The sequence below is a fragment of the Liolophura sinensis genome, chromosome 12, assembly GCF_032854445.1.
Source record: "Liolophura sinensis isolate JHLJ2023 chromosome 12, CUHK_Ljap_v2, whole genome shotgun sequence".
Classification (NCBI taxonomy): Eukaryota; Metazoa; Mollusca; class Polyplacophora; order Chitonida; family Chitonidae; genus Liolophura; species Liolophura sinensis.
In genome coordinates, this window is record NC_088306.1 from 11192694 (window position 1) to 11207856 (window position 15163).

Genomic DNA, 15163 nt, shown 5'->3' on the forward strand with positions numbered 1-15163 from the left:
TGCTCCTTAATACTGTGCAGTAATATTGGGTCAGTAACTGCCACTAATATTGGGTCAGTAACTGCCCACTAATATTGGGCCAGTAACAGTCCAGTAATATTGGGCCAGTAATTGGCCCCGCAAGTGTCCAGTAATATTGGGTCAGTAACTGTCCACTAATATTGGGCCATAAATGCAGATAATGACAAACAATTTTGCCCCAAAACTGCAATTAAATAAAGGCAAATAAAAGTGATCAAATATTACTTTGGAGGCTACAACTTATACCATTCTAAAATCAATGAAACTCTCAGAATCAGATAAAATGCAGAGCCTATGCCGCGGACAAAATCTTAGGCCAGTAAATACCATATTGGGTTAGGAATTATTTGCCCACAACGACAAGGTCAGTAAAATTGTCCATTAATATTGAGTCAATAACTGCACACAATAAACAGTGGCTCAGCATTAGCCGATAAATATTGTCCATACATATAAATACTGAATCAGAATAAATAGTTCAAGAATATTATGTCAGTTATAACCATTTATTATTGGGTCATTGATACTTGGTCATTTAATCTGTTAATATCTGACCTTGTAGAACAGCATTTACACCAGTTTACAACTGTCACTATCACTAAATACCTGGTCCAAAGACATTCATTTACCGCTCTCATTTTAACCATATTTCCCTGCTCACCTTTCCATCTTGTGCAGGAGCTCCAGTGCTTTGCGCCAATAGTGAGCTGTCCTGGTTTCCACTGCTGATATCACTGGGTCTGAGGCGGAATCCTGGTCTGGTTTTGCTCTCATTTCTGATGCCTATGTGAAAAGAGAAAGGCATAAACATCAACAACAACAAAATTTACCTACATTCTACTGCGCGTGTATTCTTTACTATTTATACATCAGTAAAATCTCAGTATTTCCTTCCCCGATAAAAATCTTCACAAGTTAGATAACACTTTTGTTGTTACATTTTGTTACATTCCGCATCACAAGGCCATGCAGTTCCGTACAATATATAGTTCGCCCAAAAAAAGAGGGGGTAGTAATTCTTCATGTGCTTAATTTACGTAAATATCCATATTACATTATCATTAAGCACCTTTGTAGAATGGTTAATTACTTACAGACACCGTTCAAAACAGTAAAAAGGTTCTGTGGGCGCGGACACGAACGAAATTGCAGCGCGTATAAATAGGATCAGAAATACGACGAAGAAGGCACATTGCTTACTTTTTTCACAGATGCAACAGATAAACTGATACGCATTTATATACGCGTAGAGAAAATGTCAGGATATAAATAAATAATAGAATATTGCACAGTGAAGGTTGCTCACAACTTCAATGATTCGAAACTGTTAAGTCAACATGTTTGAAGGAAATCTAAAAAAAATATTTTATTCATTTTCAAAATTATTTTGGTTATAAGTGAATCTAAGGCACCAAAAATTTTATTCTGTGTCTGACACTAAAAAATCCCAAAATGGAATAAAAATGTAACTGAAAATCCAACATTTTATTTTGTCGGATCTTGTCGCTTTTATAGTTTTCCTGTTTTCAGCTAAAGGCTTTCTGATCATGCAAATATGCCCACATTCCCCCAAATTAGATGATTTTCATATTTTATATTTATACCCTCCATTAACAATGATAAAAATTTACACTACCCGTAAAATAAAAAAACTTTAACGTTTAAACTGGTGTGGCCTGAGCACTCCTGTACTTTTGGATGCTGGGTGTCATCATGAGAAACGGAGCCACGCCCTTACCCTTTCGTCCAGTGTCTTAGCCAGGTGTACGATCATGTTGATGGACATTCCGTGATTCCCAATGATCCGAACTGCCTCCAAACCCCTCTGTAACACCAGTCGTAATTTGGGGAAATTATCTCTGTGAAGAAAAGATAGTTGACAATGATTGGTCAGTCTGTCTGACTGTTATCTACACTAACAGTCTGAGACTAACAGATACATGTACACCTCTGGGAGAGGGGGGAGACTGGGTGGGGGTTTGGGGGTGTGGGTTGGGGGGTGTGGGGTTTGGTGGTGTCCTTGTCTGACTAACAAGGCTAATATACAGAAAAACATTATAATGTCACAAACAACTGCCAGTAAGGAAATTATCTGTGTCACTGATTTTCAAGACTTTCACATACATTCCTGGAATGGCTTATTCTCAGAGTAACAGGGTTGTTACGCAGGGTTAAGACGAGAGCGATGAAATCTCAAGCCTGGAAATAAGCAGCAGGCCAAGGACAATGTCCTGCATAAAAAGTCTTCTGAGAGAAGCGGCAAACTGTTTGGTACAGAACAAAACTGCCACGTAAATAACATTGCAAATTTTCATATAAAGTGAAAAGCTGGAAGATTTGCTATTCTGTCCTGCACCAACTTAAAAGCATCTCTCCCAATGTTGCAAATGGGCATAGATGTAATTACGACCAATTCCCATAAACAACTGTCACAGCTCCCTGCATATAATATGCCAGAAAAGTTGGAAATTTCAGGTTAATCGATGTACAAGTTAATGGGTTTTTAGGAAAACAATGAGACAGGATAAAACCATGTACAAATAATAGAATTTTTAAACAAGATATTTTTATAGGCTTCCCACCGGAGACAAATCATAAACAAATAAAAAAAACTGGAAATTCTACCAGTATCTTTTATTTATTTATTTATTTATTTGGTGTTTTAGGCCATACTCAAGAATATTTCACTTATATGATGGCGGCCAGCATTTAGTGGGTGGAAACCGGGTAGAGCCCAGGGGAAACCCATGACCATCCGCAGGTTGCTGCAAACACCAGTATCTTTGATCATTTTTAAGTGATCAAGAAAGTAAATATTCTGATTACCAAGTTCATTACCACAGAATCACGGACAATCTAATAATATCTACAAACAGCCAGGTGCCAGAATTATTCTCAAGACAGTTCAGAAATGTAAACAGCATATTTGGTACCACATTTAATGCCATCTGAGCTGTATACAGAGATGTGATTATCGTCAACAACAAAAAAATCAGATTTTTGTTTGTTATGTACATTTATCACACACTGGTCCTGTATTCGTCACCTAATACAAAACAGAATTATTGGATATATCATTGCTAAAAATTACCGCCAATAAAGTTGTCAATGTCCCTGAATCGATTACTCAGTTCATAAACATAAAAGATGTTTTTTTCTTCCTAATAAATTCTTTTGTTGTTGTTGCAAACAAAACTTTGGATTTGCAACAACAGCAGAACTCCCAGAAAATAACATGCCTGTGAATACACTTGTTGGAGTTACTTGACAATGCTTGACTCACTTGGCAATGCTTAACTTACTTGGCAATGTTTGCATAGAGTTTATATGCAGCTTCCCACCAGTCTGCCTGCTCTTTACTACACAAAGGTTTGCACAGCACTGTGGGTAAAAACTCGGGCTGACTTCCATCTTGAGGCAGGATCAGACGACTTTCCTGCACCTTGAGGGCAGAGCAGCGGACAGTCGCATAAAGAAACACCTGGAAAATATTCACATGAAGCTTTTATCTCTTTCATTCAAATCACAGCTGAAAGTGAAACCAGTTCTGTCCGCAGCAGTGAATTATAAATGAACAAAAACCGATCAGTCGAAATTTTATTAGTGACATTTTCAAAACGTGTGGTATAACTGTGAAATAAAATATTCCTTAAACTGCTGAAGTTTGATTGCACAAGTACTAAATTGATGATCAGAGGCCCGTTTCACTTAAAAGGTGTAACATTACTACTGCATCTCTGTAATACATGTCGCCACGATGTTAGGCCTCCTTTGTAAAAAATAGGAGCACATATGATAGAACACATACCTCCACGTCCAGTTGACAAAGAGACTCTGGCGCAGCATTCTCTAGGTTTGTTGTTGTTGTATACTGTAAGGTGCTGAACACATCAAAATCATCTGAAAACAAGGAAAAGACATATTCCTACTTTAATCTGAGCCACATTCTTCCTTCAATAAAACTATTCTTCATCTATGCCAAACGAAGATATTGGTCTTGTAAACTAGCACAAAATATTTTCAACTTGAATTAAGACTTTAAATTTTAAAACGGCCAGTGGTAAGATGAACAAGGCTAAATCAGTGAGGCATATGACACAAAATATTCAGTCTGCTGGGGATAAAAACAAAAAATCTTGTATCAGTTAACAGCAATCAGGCAATTTTTTTTTTAACATCAGCTGGGACTTTTAACTGACTTCATATAAGTCAATGATCCCATATTGGCTTTTCTCAGGTTCCAGAATGGAAGATTTTCACACAATGGAGAAATTTTCCAAACCTAAGGAAATTCAGGTAAAGGCTGTGTACTGATGGATTTCTTTTTCAGCAAATTAGTACCACTTTAATGATGCATTGCAACAGAACAATGGTTCATTCAACCCAGACCCAGAAAAACGTACATCATTAGTCGTCATATGGCTGAAAAACTGTTAAATACGTCATACAATCCAAGCGTCCATACATACATTAAACACAAAGGGGAGGTACATGTAAATCTTACATCTGGGCTGGGTGTTATCCCTCCAGCTGTAGTGCTGCAAGGCCAGCCACACCAGACAGTGAAGGTTGTCAGGTTGTAGTAGGTGAGCCACTGAAAAAAAAGGAATGAATAAGTCATGAGAAATGTATTTATTCGATTCATGCTTAATGTCACATGCTGAAATTAGTGTGGAATTCACCCTTTACAGGATGCAAAAACATTGCAAGTCTCTTCGATAAGAAGAAACATAATCCACTTGGGAGAGATTGATTTATTTATTTATTTGATTGGTGTTTTACGCCGTACTCAAGAATATTTCACTTAACCGACGGCAGCCAGCATTATCGTGGGAGGAAACATGGCAGAGCCCGGTGAAAAGGGAGAGACTGAAATTGAGAGATAAATAAATGACTGCACACTGAACAGATGAACTACATTTTCTTAATTCAGACTTTACCAACCACAGGTCATAAATATGATAAGCTTCTCAACTCTTAACCATTTTTTGTATGGGGTAAGATCTGGACTACGTGTATATCCTTAGATGGTGCGATATAGAGCAGGGTGAGATAGGAGGAAATTTGGATTTCACTTCATTTAAAATTCATTAATCAGATGACACAAATACCATAATTCTCTACGAATAAACATTTTTGGGGTTGAAAAAAAAAAAACGGAAATACATAATGATCCTACAAATAATTCGCAGAACACAACCTGTCTTGTTTTAACAAATAGTTTAAAGTACATTCTGAGACAACAATTTTATGTGAATTCAACATTTTCAAAACATTTATTCAGTAGCGATCAAAATTTCATTGTTTCACTAAGGAATATGACATTTGTGACCCCCACCCCTAATAGGACACACGTTTGGCATTTGAAAATAACTGTCAAAGGCTTTCCCATTAGTTGATGGTACACTACCTGAATCGTAATCAACCAGCTGTTCAGTAGAGGGCACGGAAATTTCAAAATCACAGAAGGCTTTAGACTGCATAAGGTAGGACTTTGGTTTGAGGGTTTTCATCTCGCGTAGAGTGAAGAGAGAGTCGTAAAGTTTTTCTCGGCCTTGAAGCGTGCAGTGGCGTTTTAGGTCGCGCGCCCACTGCTCTTTTTCACCTCGACACATCATGTTCAGAAGATGGCCTGAAAACAACACAGTAATAGGTGACACTAAACTGGACTATGCAACGGAGATGTACAATGTGTTATGTTCAGATTCAGATGGTAAACTCGTTGCAAAGATGCAAAGAAAATGATTTATTTGATTGCTTTTTAAAATCATACTCAAATTTTCTTTCACAGACACAATGACTGACAGTATTGTGGGTTGAGGAAACCGGAGTGGTTGGAGGAAACCGAAGTGGCTGGGGTAAACCACTGACCCATCCAGATGTGACATACAATTACGCCTATCATATTTATCCCATTTTTTATCCAGTTGGTGTTTTACGCTGTACTCAAGAATATTTCACTTATACGACGGCGGCCAGCATTATGGTGGGAGGAAACCGGGCACAGCCCGGGAAAACCCACGGACATTTGCAGGTTGTTGGCAGACCTTCCCAATACGGCCGGAGAGGAAGCCAGCATGAGCCGGACTTGAACTCACGACCGCATTGGTGAGAGACTCCTGGGTCATTACACTGCGCTAGTGCGTTAGGAGGCCCCCGCCCATCATATTGGTGGAACATGGAATGGTCTTCAACAAACACGAGGCAGCGCTGATGGACACACAAGTGTGTCATGAAAGCCCTTAAAACAGTAACAGGGAGAAAACGCACAAATTTGTTTTCCAAGGTAAAGACTGAATCTGCATTTCACGTGTTTAAGTGATTGAAAGGCAATCGTCTTAACAACAGCCAGCCTCCACACAAACTTGAAGGGCTCTGGGCAAAACCCTTACAGCGCATGCGCCCCTCTCAAAGAAAATCTTGAACAACGGCTCACATGTCAAGCCTGTGTAGTGGATGCAGCGATGTAAAGCAAGGGTGGGGAACAAACTGTATGACAGCCGATGAACCAACTGACCGCCCTCTTTTTGCACAGAAACAGAGCTGATCCATGCAGAATTATTACCTGTTTGACTACATCGGAAGTTACTGATCTTCAGCAGTCTGTCGTTTGTTTTCAACTTATTAATGGGTGACCTGACAAACCACTCTGCCCGAGAATTCAGGGGAGGGAACTGATGACTGGCCAGGTAACAGGCTGCGGCCACTCCCGTAGCATCTCTCCAGGTCAAATGGTTCTGTATAAATACATAAAAACGTACATGAAGATAAACACAATAAGTAAAGACTGTCATATTTACATATTTATTTATTTCTCAATTTCTTTGTTTGATATTTCTCCACTCAACAATTTTGCACTTACACCAATGCGGTAATTTTTCAGATGGACAAAAACCACCGATCAATGGCAAGTTACTGACAAACTCTACCCACATTACTCATGTGATGTGTGTAATATTGATGGTGGAAATCAAGTCTTCTCCAGCAAAGTTCAAGCAAGTGTTTTTTTGTTTTTCTAGAGTATTTCACTTTTAATACGTGACAGCGTGCAATTTACTATGTGTAAAGATACCAGTGCTCCTAGATTAAACCACTGGATTTGGATAGTAACTAACAAACTTTTCCCACTTGCTACACACAAAGGCTGAGCTGTGACCCAGTGTGTTCTAGCCACAGGATGTTCTATATTAGGTGAGTATTTTACTAATTAAATATCACTTTTGTTATTACATTTTGACATTTTACAACCAGACATCATAAACATTTTGTTTTATGATGTTCCACACCGAGCTCAGCGGGATGGCATTATAGTACCAGTTAAGTATTTAAACAATCATACATGTACGACACGCAACGACACGTCATACAAGACCAACACGCTATACACAAATGTCGGCAGGCCTACAACTTACAACATTACTTACAAATACAACAAGGCATGATATTTTCAAAATATAATTAATAAATAGAAAATTGCACAGTGAAGGCTGAAAACCACTTAAATATTTTTTGTCTTGAAAAGCTAAAAATGATAAACCACTTGACATATTGCGTCTCGCGAGTTAATTCAAATGAGGTGAAAATGATATACCACGAGACACAAAGTGTAAAGAGGGTTATCATTTCCATCTTTCACAACAACAAATATTTATGGTATTTAACTTTCAATGTGCAAAATCTTCTATTTTGATCTTCAACCTACCCTTTGTGCTCTCTTTAACAGGAGAGTTCCAGCCATGTAGAAAAATTGTCCTTGCATCTCTTTCAGTAAAGCTTGCCATTCCTTGGTCATTTTGTGGATCTGTTGAGCTTGGTGTATACACAGATCAAATCTGAAAGTGAACAAGATATTTGCAGGAGATGTTTTCTAACATCAGGGTCATTTAGAGCAATTTTAGTTCCAGAAGATGATTTGGCTCTCAAACTGTTGGGTGCCCAAACTAGTCAAGCTGTATTTAAACTAACTAATAAATTGAACGAAAATATGATGGTTTTCATACAAATTTCTCTCATTCACAGACTTTAAAGCTCTCAGAAGGCATCATTTTGAGTTACATTTTATAAAAAATTTCTTCATGCATGGTAACATTGTCACCTTTAAAGTTTGAGATCAGAGTTTTTACTTTTTTCCTTGATATTGATTTTTTTCTCGACACTATACATGTAACTGTCTACAGCAAACCTTTTTTTGATATGTGCAATACACAAAGCTCAGCCCACAATCTATTTAAGATGCTATTCCCAGAATTACCTTTCCCAAAAACCAGCCAAGTTCGTATCAGGCTGGGGGTGAGCTTTAAAGCTAAGCCCACACCTTCTTCAAGACAACACCCCTAGAACTGTTCTCAGAGAGGGTAATGAAATACCAGGCCACCTCTTCACTCAAAAATCAATGCTTCGCTCACAATTTTTTTAAACACTGCTGTCAGAGCTAGGCGTAGGGATTGTCAAGTGCCAACAGGGAAATGCCTGCACCAAGTGCACACAACCTGGTTGACCCAATCCCACAAATTTCAAGTGTTTTATGCGAATCTTTGTGACTTTTGAAACTAGACAAGGACTCAGGCAAAGACTCAAATCTAAAACTTACAAAAATACACAAATAAAACTATAACTGAGCTGAATCTTGGGCTGTGCACAAAAATCTGTAATGGTGTAGCATAGACAAAAATGGCCAAATGCTTTTGTTGGGGCTAAATGACCTGTTACCCACATGCATGCTAAAGAGTGCTTGAAAGTGGCTATTTTGGTTTATAATGATGGGGCATAATTAAAAGGGCTAGGCTGACCATTTCTACGCCACACTACACTGAGCTGTAGAAAAATTCATACATTCTTGAATAAAACACTACTCAAATAAAAAATAAATAAATATAGTTTTTCCAAGAGTTTCCTCCCTTACATATGAAGTGCCTCAGCAGCGTTAACCACGTCTGCGTATTGTAACGTTAGGTGAACCAGGTTTTGTACAGCCATCAGCTTGAAGGAGTAAAACACACTGTCCTCTGAACAGCCAGCTTCCTGTTGGAAAGTCTGAAAGTGAAAAAAATTTACAACAAAATAAAGAGCATCATAACCAGAATGTCTACCACAATACAAGGTACAATGTAGTATATGATTAACTGATGCTATCTGTCTCACTGCGGAACGAATAAATGAACGATTATGGCTTAACATCACATCGGCAGTATTTTCGGCCATATCGTGGCAAGAACATATTTAAATCAAGAAGCTGTGAAAGGTTTTGATGTGATACTGATAACATTCAAAATGAAAGAAAATGGACCGACATAATTATATTTATTTATTTATTTGATTGGTGTTTTACGGCGTACTCAAGAATATTTCACTTATAAAACGGCGGCCAGCATTATGGCCGCGACCATCTGCAGGTTGCTGGCAGACCTTCCCACTTACGGCTGGCTGACATGATTAAGATCAGCTAAAAGAACCAAACCTTATTTAAAACTCGAAAACCATACTTATCATACGGAACGTACGCCATCTAAAATAAGTTGGTCCATGTGATGTTTAGTTTTGTTCTTTTCTATAATACATCACTGTTTCTGTACAGTTAAGCACATGAAGCAACACAGTAGTTAAATACTACAGGTTAACAGAAACCATTCATGTATTTATACACAGCTTGCAATAATTGACTTGCGAAGTCAGAAAATCTTGCTCAATCACACCCACTGTCCTTTGTAAGGCTATGAGTGAGTGGGTGCTTGGGGTTTAACGGCGTACTTAACAATTTTTCAGTCACATGGCGACAAAGGAGTCCTTACAGTGCATGTAATGTGCCTCCTTTTTGCAGGATGGATTTTCACCACTCTTTTATCTAGTGCTGCTTCACTGAGACGACTTACTGAAGGCAAGTAAGTCGACCCACCCGAGCCATTATACTAATACGGGTCAACCAGTTGTTGCACCATCCCTTAAAGCTGAACGCCAAGCCAGGAAGTTAAAACTTCCTCTTCTTTAAGGTTTTAGTTGTGACCTGATCCAGGATTGATCTTGGATCCAAGCCATCGAAGCTGATACTCTACTAACTATGCTATCGTAGCCGGTCTCTAATGTTAAGATAAAGAAGCTACGGGACATGTAAGGGATAGAGATCATGAGGCCATCTCTGACAAATTATTCCCCATTAGAAAATATCACTCTTTTTTTCCCTACTGAAAAAGACAGTAATTTTTAAAGAAATTAACACTGAGAGAAAAATAAAGAAAACTCTCAATAGGTCCATTAGGTTTAGTCGTGATGAAAAAGACCATGTGCTGAGAAAAGATCCCGTGCAGGGAAAAGATCAAGTGTTGAGAAAAGATCATGTACTGAGAAAAGACCATGTGCTGAGAAAAGACCATGTGCTGAGAAAAGATCATGTGCTGGAAAAAGATCACATGCTTAGGAAAGATCCTATGCAATTATAAAAACCCCACTCACCCCGAGAAGATCCACCAGGTACTCGTACCAGGGGAGACTATCCACATAGGCCAGCGTTTGCTCAATCTCCACAGCATGGTGATAGGCATCATTCACATGTCCAGTTGTCACATACATCTTCAACAGCCGAATTCGGAGGTCTACATCACCTGGCCTCTTCACCTGGAAACATACATGACCGCAAGAGATAACCCACTGCTTTTGTTTGGCTATGTGCAAACATCCATTCCAGCCATCTTTTAAACACATAACAGCATACATGTACTTACCCATTTCTTACAGCTGCATGGTTATATCTACAGTGCAGCCTCACTAAAGCATCGTGCATTAGACACCAGATATAACATGACAGGCCTGTTGTTTCACCTTTAAAGTGTTCACATGTTAGCACAACAGGATGAGTTCAGCTAAATGCATGATGAAAGGAAGAAATATAAACAGTGCAACAAAAGTAAGTCCCCCACCCAACCCCCCCAAAACGTTGTTTGATATCTCCCTTGATAAGTACCAGATCGCAATGAAATTTTGCACACAATCCCAGTAATCCGGCAGACAAGGTATATCAAGCATTAACACGCAGGTGCAGTTGTGCGCTAAAGGGCATGCGCAAACTGAAAATCGGCAAATTTTGAAATTTCACAAAAGGAGTCAACCAGATTTTCACCATCAAATTTTGATTTTATCAGAGAATTTGCGTTACCAGTCCTGAAATATTCGTGTGGGTGGGCATTAAGGACATGACACACACCACAAGAAATTTATGCGGTTAAACATGACCTGCATTAGGTCTGAGACACCACCTTAAGGAAGAGTGGTTAGCCATCTCGCAACGTCAAATTACAAGCCTCATCAACACAATGCGAGCGTGTTGTCAAAATGTGATACAATATTGTGGCAGCTACACACGATATTGATAATTACTGGCCATCGAGTGAAAATGATCGAATTCTGTGAAAACATAAAGAATTGACATTGAAAATCTGGTTGACTCCTTTTATGAAGTTTTCGAAATCGACCGATTTTGAGTTTGCGCATGCCCATTAGCGCACAACTGCACCTGCACGTTAATCCTTGATAGACCACGTCCGTCGGATTCCCGGGATAGTGTGTGCAGAATCTGGTCCATACCACAGGAGATATTAACCAACGTTTTGGTGGGAACTTATTTTCTCTGCACTGTTTATGTTCCGAGGTTTTCCCCACAACAGGTTCTTCCGATTCCCATTCACATTTGCTATGATGGGAAATGCAATGTTCTGTGTTCTAAAACTTGGCAAATGATCAATGGCCGATTTTACAAAGCTATTTTAGACTTCCGTCAAAATTTTTGAAATACAACCTTAAAGCTTAGTTTGGGCTTAACACATTCAAATTTTGTCAATCTTATCAGTGGTATATTAAGACAAACCTGTCCAAATTTCAACTTCTAGTACTCAAAACCAAGTATTGTAAAGAGAATGTAAATTTTTAAACGGCTCTGTGGAATCACCCACAGGGTCAGTAACGAACTACCTAATTCTTCTAATTTTTAAGACAGACATCAGTAGCGTTCAAAGCAAAAAATTACATTTCTCTCCTAGTTTGTTTTGAAAAGTAAACCTATGAGTATGTTGTTCATTAGATGGATTAACTATGTAAAAAAAAAAAACAACAAAAAACTAAATATTCTTGCTACAATTACACGTATATTGGCTAAAAGGAGCAGACAAGATGTCCCCAAAATTAGACGGATTAGAATAGATGAAATAATAGCAAAAATTGAACTATGTCTTGAAGCACAAAATCACGCAACCATTTTCCAGGGATCCAGCTCAAAAGGTTTATCTCAGTCGGTTAGCGCGCTAGCGCAGCGTAGTGACCCAGAAGCCTCTCACCAATGCGGTCGCTGTGAGTTCAAGACCAGCTCATGCTGGCTTCCTCTCCGGCCGTACGTGGGAAGGTCTGCCAGCAACCTGCGGATGGTCGTGGGTTTCCGCCGGGCTCTGCCCTGTTTCCACCCACCATAATGCTGGCCGCCGTCGTATAAGTGAAATATTCTTGAGTACGGCGTAAAACACCAATCAAAAAAAAAAAAAAATCATAAGGTTCACGGTTTTTAACCGGAACGTTTGTACCCACATAAAACACATTCCAACAAATTTCGAAACAGAACAGATTTATACAAGGCTACTGGAATGAAGATCTTAATAGGTCTATCAAACATCGTAATTTATGAATGTCATCAACTGTTAAGTAAAAATTTTTTTAAAGTATTTACCAATTCTGCAGATATGAGCGATTCCATCTCTTTGAAGTTTTTATTTCCCTGTCCAGTCATAGCTTTTTCCTGAAGAAAGAGAAAAAAGCAAACATGATCGCATATAAGTACACGTAAGTTCAGCTTTAAAACCATTTAACTTGAAGTAAATACAAAAAATTACACACATGTAATACTTCTTGTACACTAAATCAAATAATACTTGCCGTTATTCTTTACCTTTGACATTTCACCTGAGTATTTTCTCCTGCCATAGTATCTAGGTATATGAATGGCAGTCGTCACCTTCAGCCTTCAGTCTTTTTTTTTTTCTTCTAATAGGGACACAGCCACTACTTCCTGGATCTAACTCTGACATACTTGACATACTTGAATAAACGCCTTGCAAAAACGGACATAATTCACATCAAACCAAACAATATCATCCAAAATAACTTACCTTCAGCTTGAAGACTACATCACTATTTGGGAATAACTTCTCTCCTTTTTCTGCCCAAAACTAAATAAAAACAAAGCATATTAGTCAAAAGTAACATGTATTTTTTTTTAAAATCATTTTACACTCTAAAATACAGTATTTCACTTTTGCTTAAATATTATTTGTCGATTAAATGTAATTCAAGATACATGAATATATTCCAGAACTATCTGACATTTGATGAAATCTAAAATTAATAAAAAAAAAAAAAATCTCATTTGATACCTTTGCTCTATCCGGATCCATATTAGTTTTACTGTACTGCTCACAAACTGCAAAAGAAAGTGAAAATGGTTGTGGTTACTACAGGTACCATTACCAGACACCTTAAATGTGAATGTGATGTGAAGTACTAATGTCTACATCATCATAAAATCACAAAACAGGGTACATGGACTACCAGCGCAAAGCCATTTGTGAAAATGTTGAAATCTGGAGCTTAATCTAAAGGTATATGCAGTAGGTGTATTCTCAGATCCAAGGAGTTATAACTGTGCTTACCACTGAACAAGTCCAGCATACAGGGATTCATACTAGTCCAAATTTTTACAACTGGAAACTCAAAATTGCGTTTTTTTCTTTCTGGTCCATATTGAGATTATTCATGCTTTAAACGCGGACTATAACCCTTGGTACTGAGTTTAATCCTACTTTAGCGACAGGTAATTTTGTGAACATGAAAGTATATATGGTGTACCGGTGTATGTCTTTGAGAAAGAGAAAGAGAAAGTTCAACTTCATTTGAGGTTTCTTGCAGCAACCTGCGGATGATAGTGGGTTTCTGCCCGGTTTCCTCCCACCACAAAGCCGGCCGCCGTCATATAAGTGAAATATTCTTGAGTACGCCGTAAAACACCAATCAAATAAATAAATAAATAAATCATTTGAGGTTCATCTCTCATAATTTTCTTGTTGATACATACATATACTTTCACAAGTATATCATCTTCTCATCAGATATGTACTGTATATGAATGAATGATTATAGCTTAGCGCCACATCATCAAAATTTCAGCCATGTCGTGGCGAGTGGAGACAAATTGTATAATGGAACAGTTATAAACCACGGTGATGCATGTTGAGTTGTTGGCTGTTATACTGAAGGAGCTAACAAATATTATATCAAAAGTAAACATGTGCGAAATACAGAGATAAGGCTTATCCTGCTCAGAGGTATATAATGAAATAAAGCATGCATGTTCAGTTGTTAGTTGTCATAAATATCAGAAGAAAAAAAGGAACTAACAAATAATACATCTAAAATAAACTTATTGGGCTTATATATGCCTACGAACAAAAAAGACAAGGCTTATCCTGATCATAGGTATATAATGCAAAGTATTTTTATTTTCGCAGCTTTACTTCAAAAATGGATTTACAGGAATTCATTTTTGCGTAATCAATGGAGGGAATACTGAAAAAAAAATCTTAAAACTGTTTAATTTTCCGAGTTTTAATCTGGCCAAAATTACTCAAAAGCACATCACCCAGGTATTAACATGGGTGGCTATAATCCTTTTTTTGTTTCCCATGGTGTCGCTAATCCTCATAATCTGGATCAGAGATTAAAACAATGGGGGATGGATTATCCCCATGCAAGAAAACTATGTTTTGCAATTACAATGAGCAGTATTCAAAGAGGTGTCACTTGTTTTAACACCTATCTTTGACTGTTGAGTGAATGCTTTTAATTAACTGGCAAAGTGACCTGTCACTTTTCACCATTACTGGAACCCGTCATTCATGCTCAATTAACGCAGTCAAGCAACACAATTAGTTTTGGACTGTTTTAATCGTCCTCTGTAGCCGGTCAGAAACCGCTATTAACCATTACCTGCTGTCAAATTGCTATTTTTTTGTTGTATACAGTTCATAGTTTGTTAGAAGCTCACTCATTGGTCCACAGGAGACCAACTGGCCAATGGGATGGCATGTATCAAAGTGGGATTCATTGGAAGCCA

The 15163-nt window shown here is 38.1% G+C and overlaps 1 protein-coding gene across 1 annotated transcript in view; it reads right to left on the minus strand.

Annotated features, from left to right (window-relative positions):
- Positions 1-15163, minus strand: part of LOC135479688 (E3 SUMO-protein ligase RanBP2-like) — a 62041-nt gene that overhangs the window by 37535 nt on the left and 9343 nt on the right. The window contains exons 5-17 of the mRNA XM_064759591.1: positions 13428-13474; positions 13164-13223; positions 12725-12793; positions 10468-10731; positions 8924-9054; positions 7724-7853; positions 6587-6758; positions 5432-5653; positions 4526-4615; positions 3830-3921; positions 3324-3502; positions 1760-1880; positions 683-804 (exon numbers count right to left, since the gene is read on the minus strand). Of these exons, the coding sequence (XP_064615661.1) occupies positions 683-804; positions 1760-1880; positions 3324-3502; positions 3830-3921; positions 4526-4615; positions 5432-5653; positions 6587-6758; positions 7724-7853; positions 8924-9054; positions 10468-10731; positions 12725-12793; positions 13164-13223; positions 13428-13474 (1699 nt within the window). The remainder of the gene's footprint in view (positions 1-682; positions 805-1759; positions 1881-3323; positions 3503-3829; positions 3922-4525; positions 4616-5431; positions 5654-6586; positions 6759-7723; positions 7854-8923; positions 9055-10467; positions 10732-12724; positions 12794-13163; positions 13224-13427; positions 13475-15163) is intronic.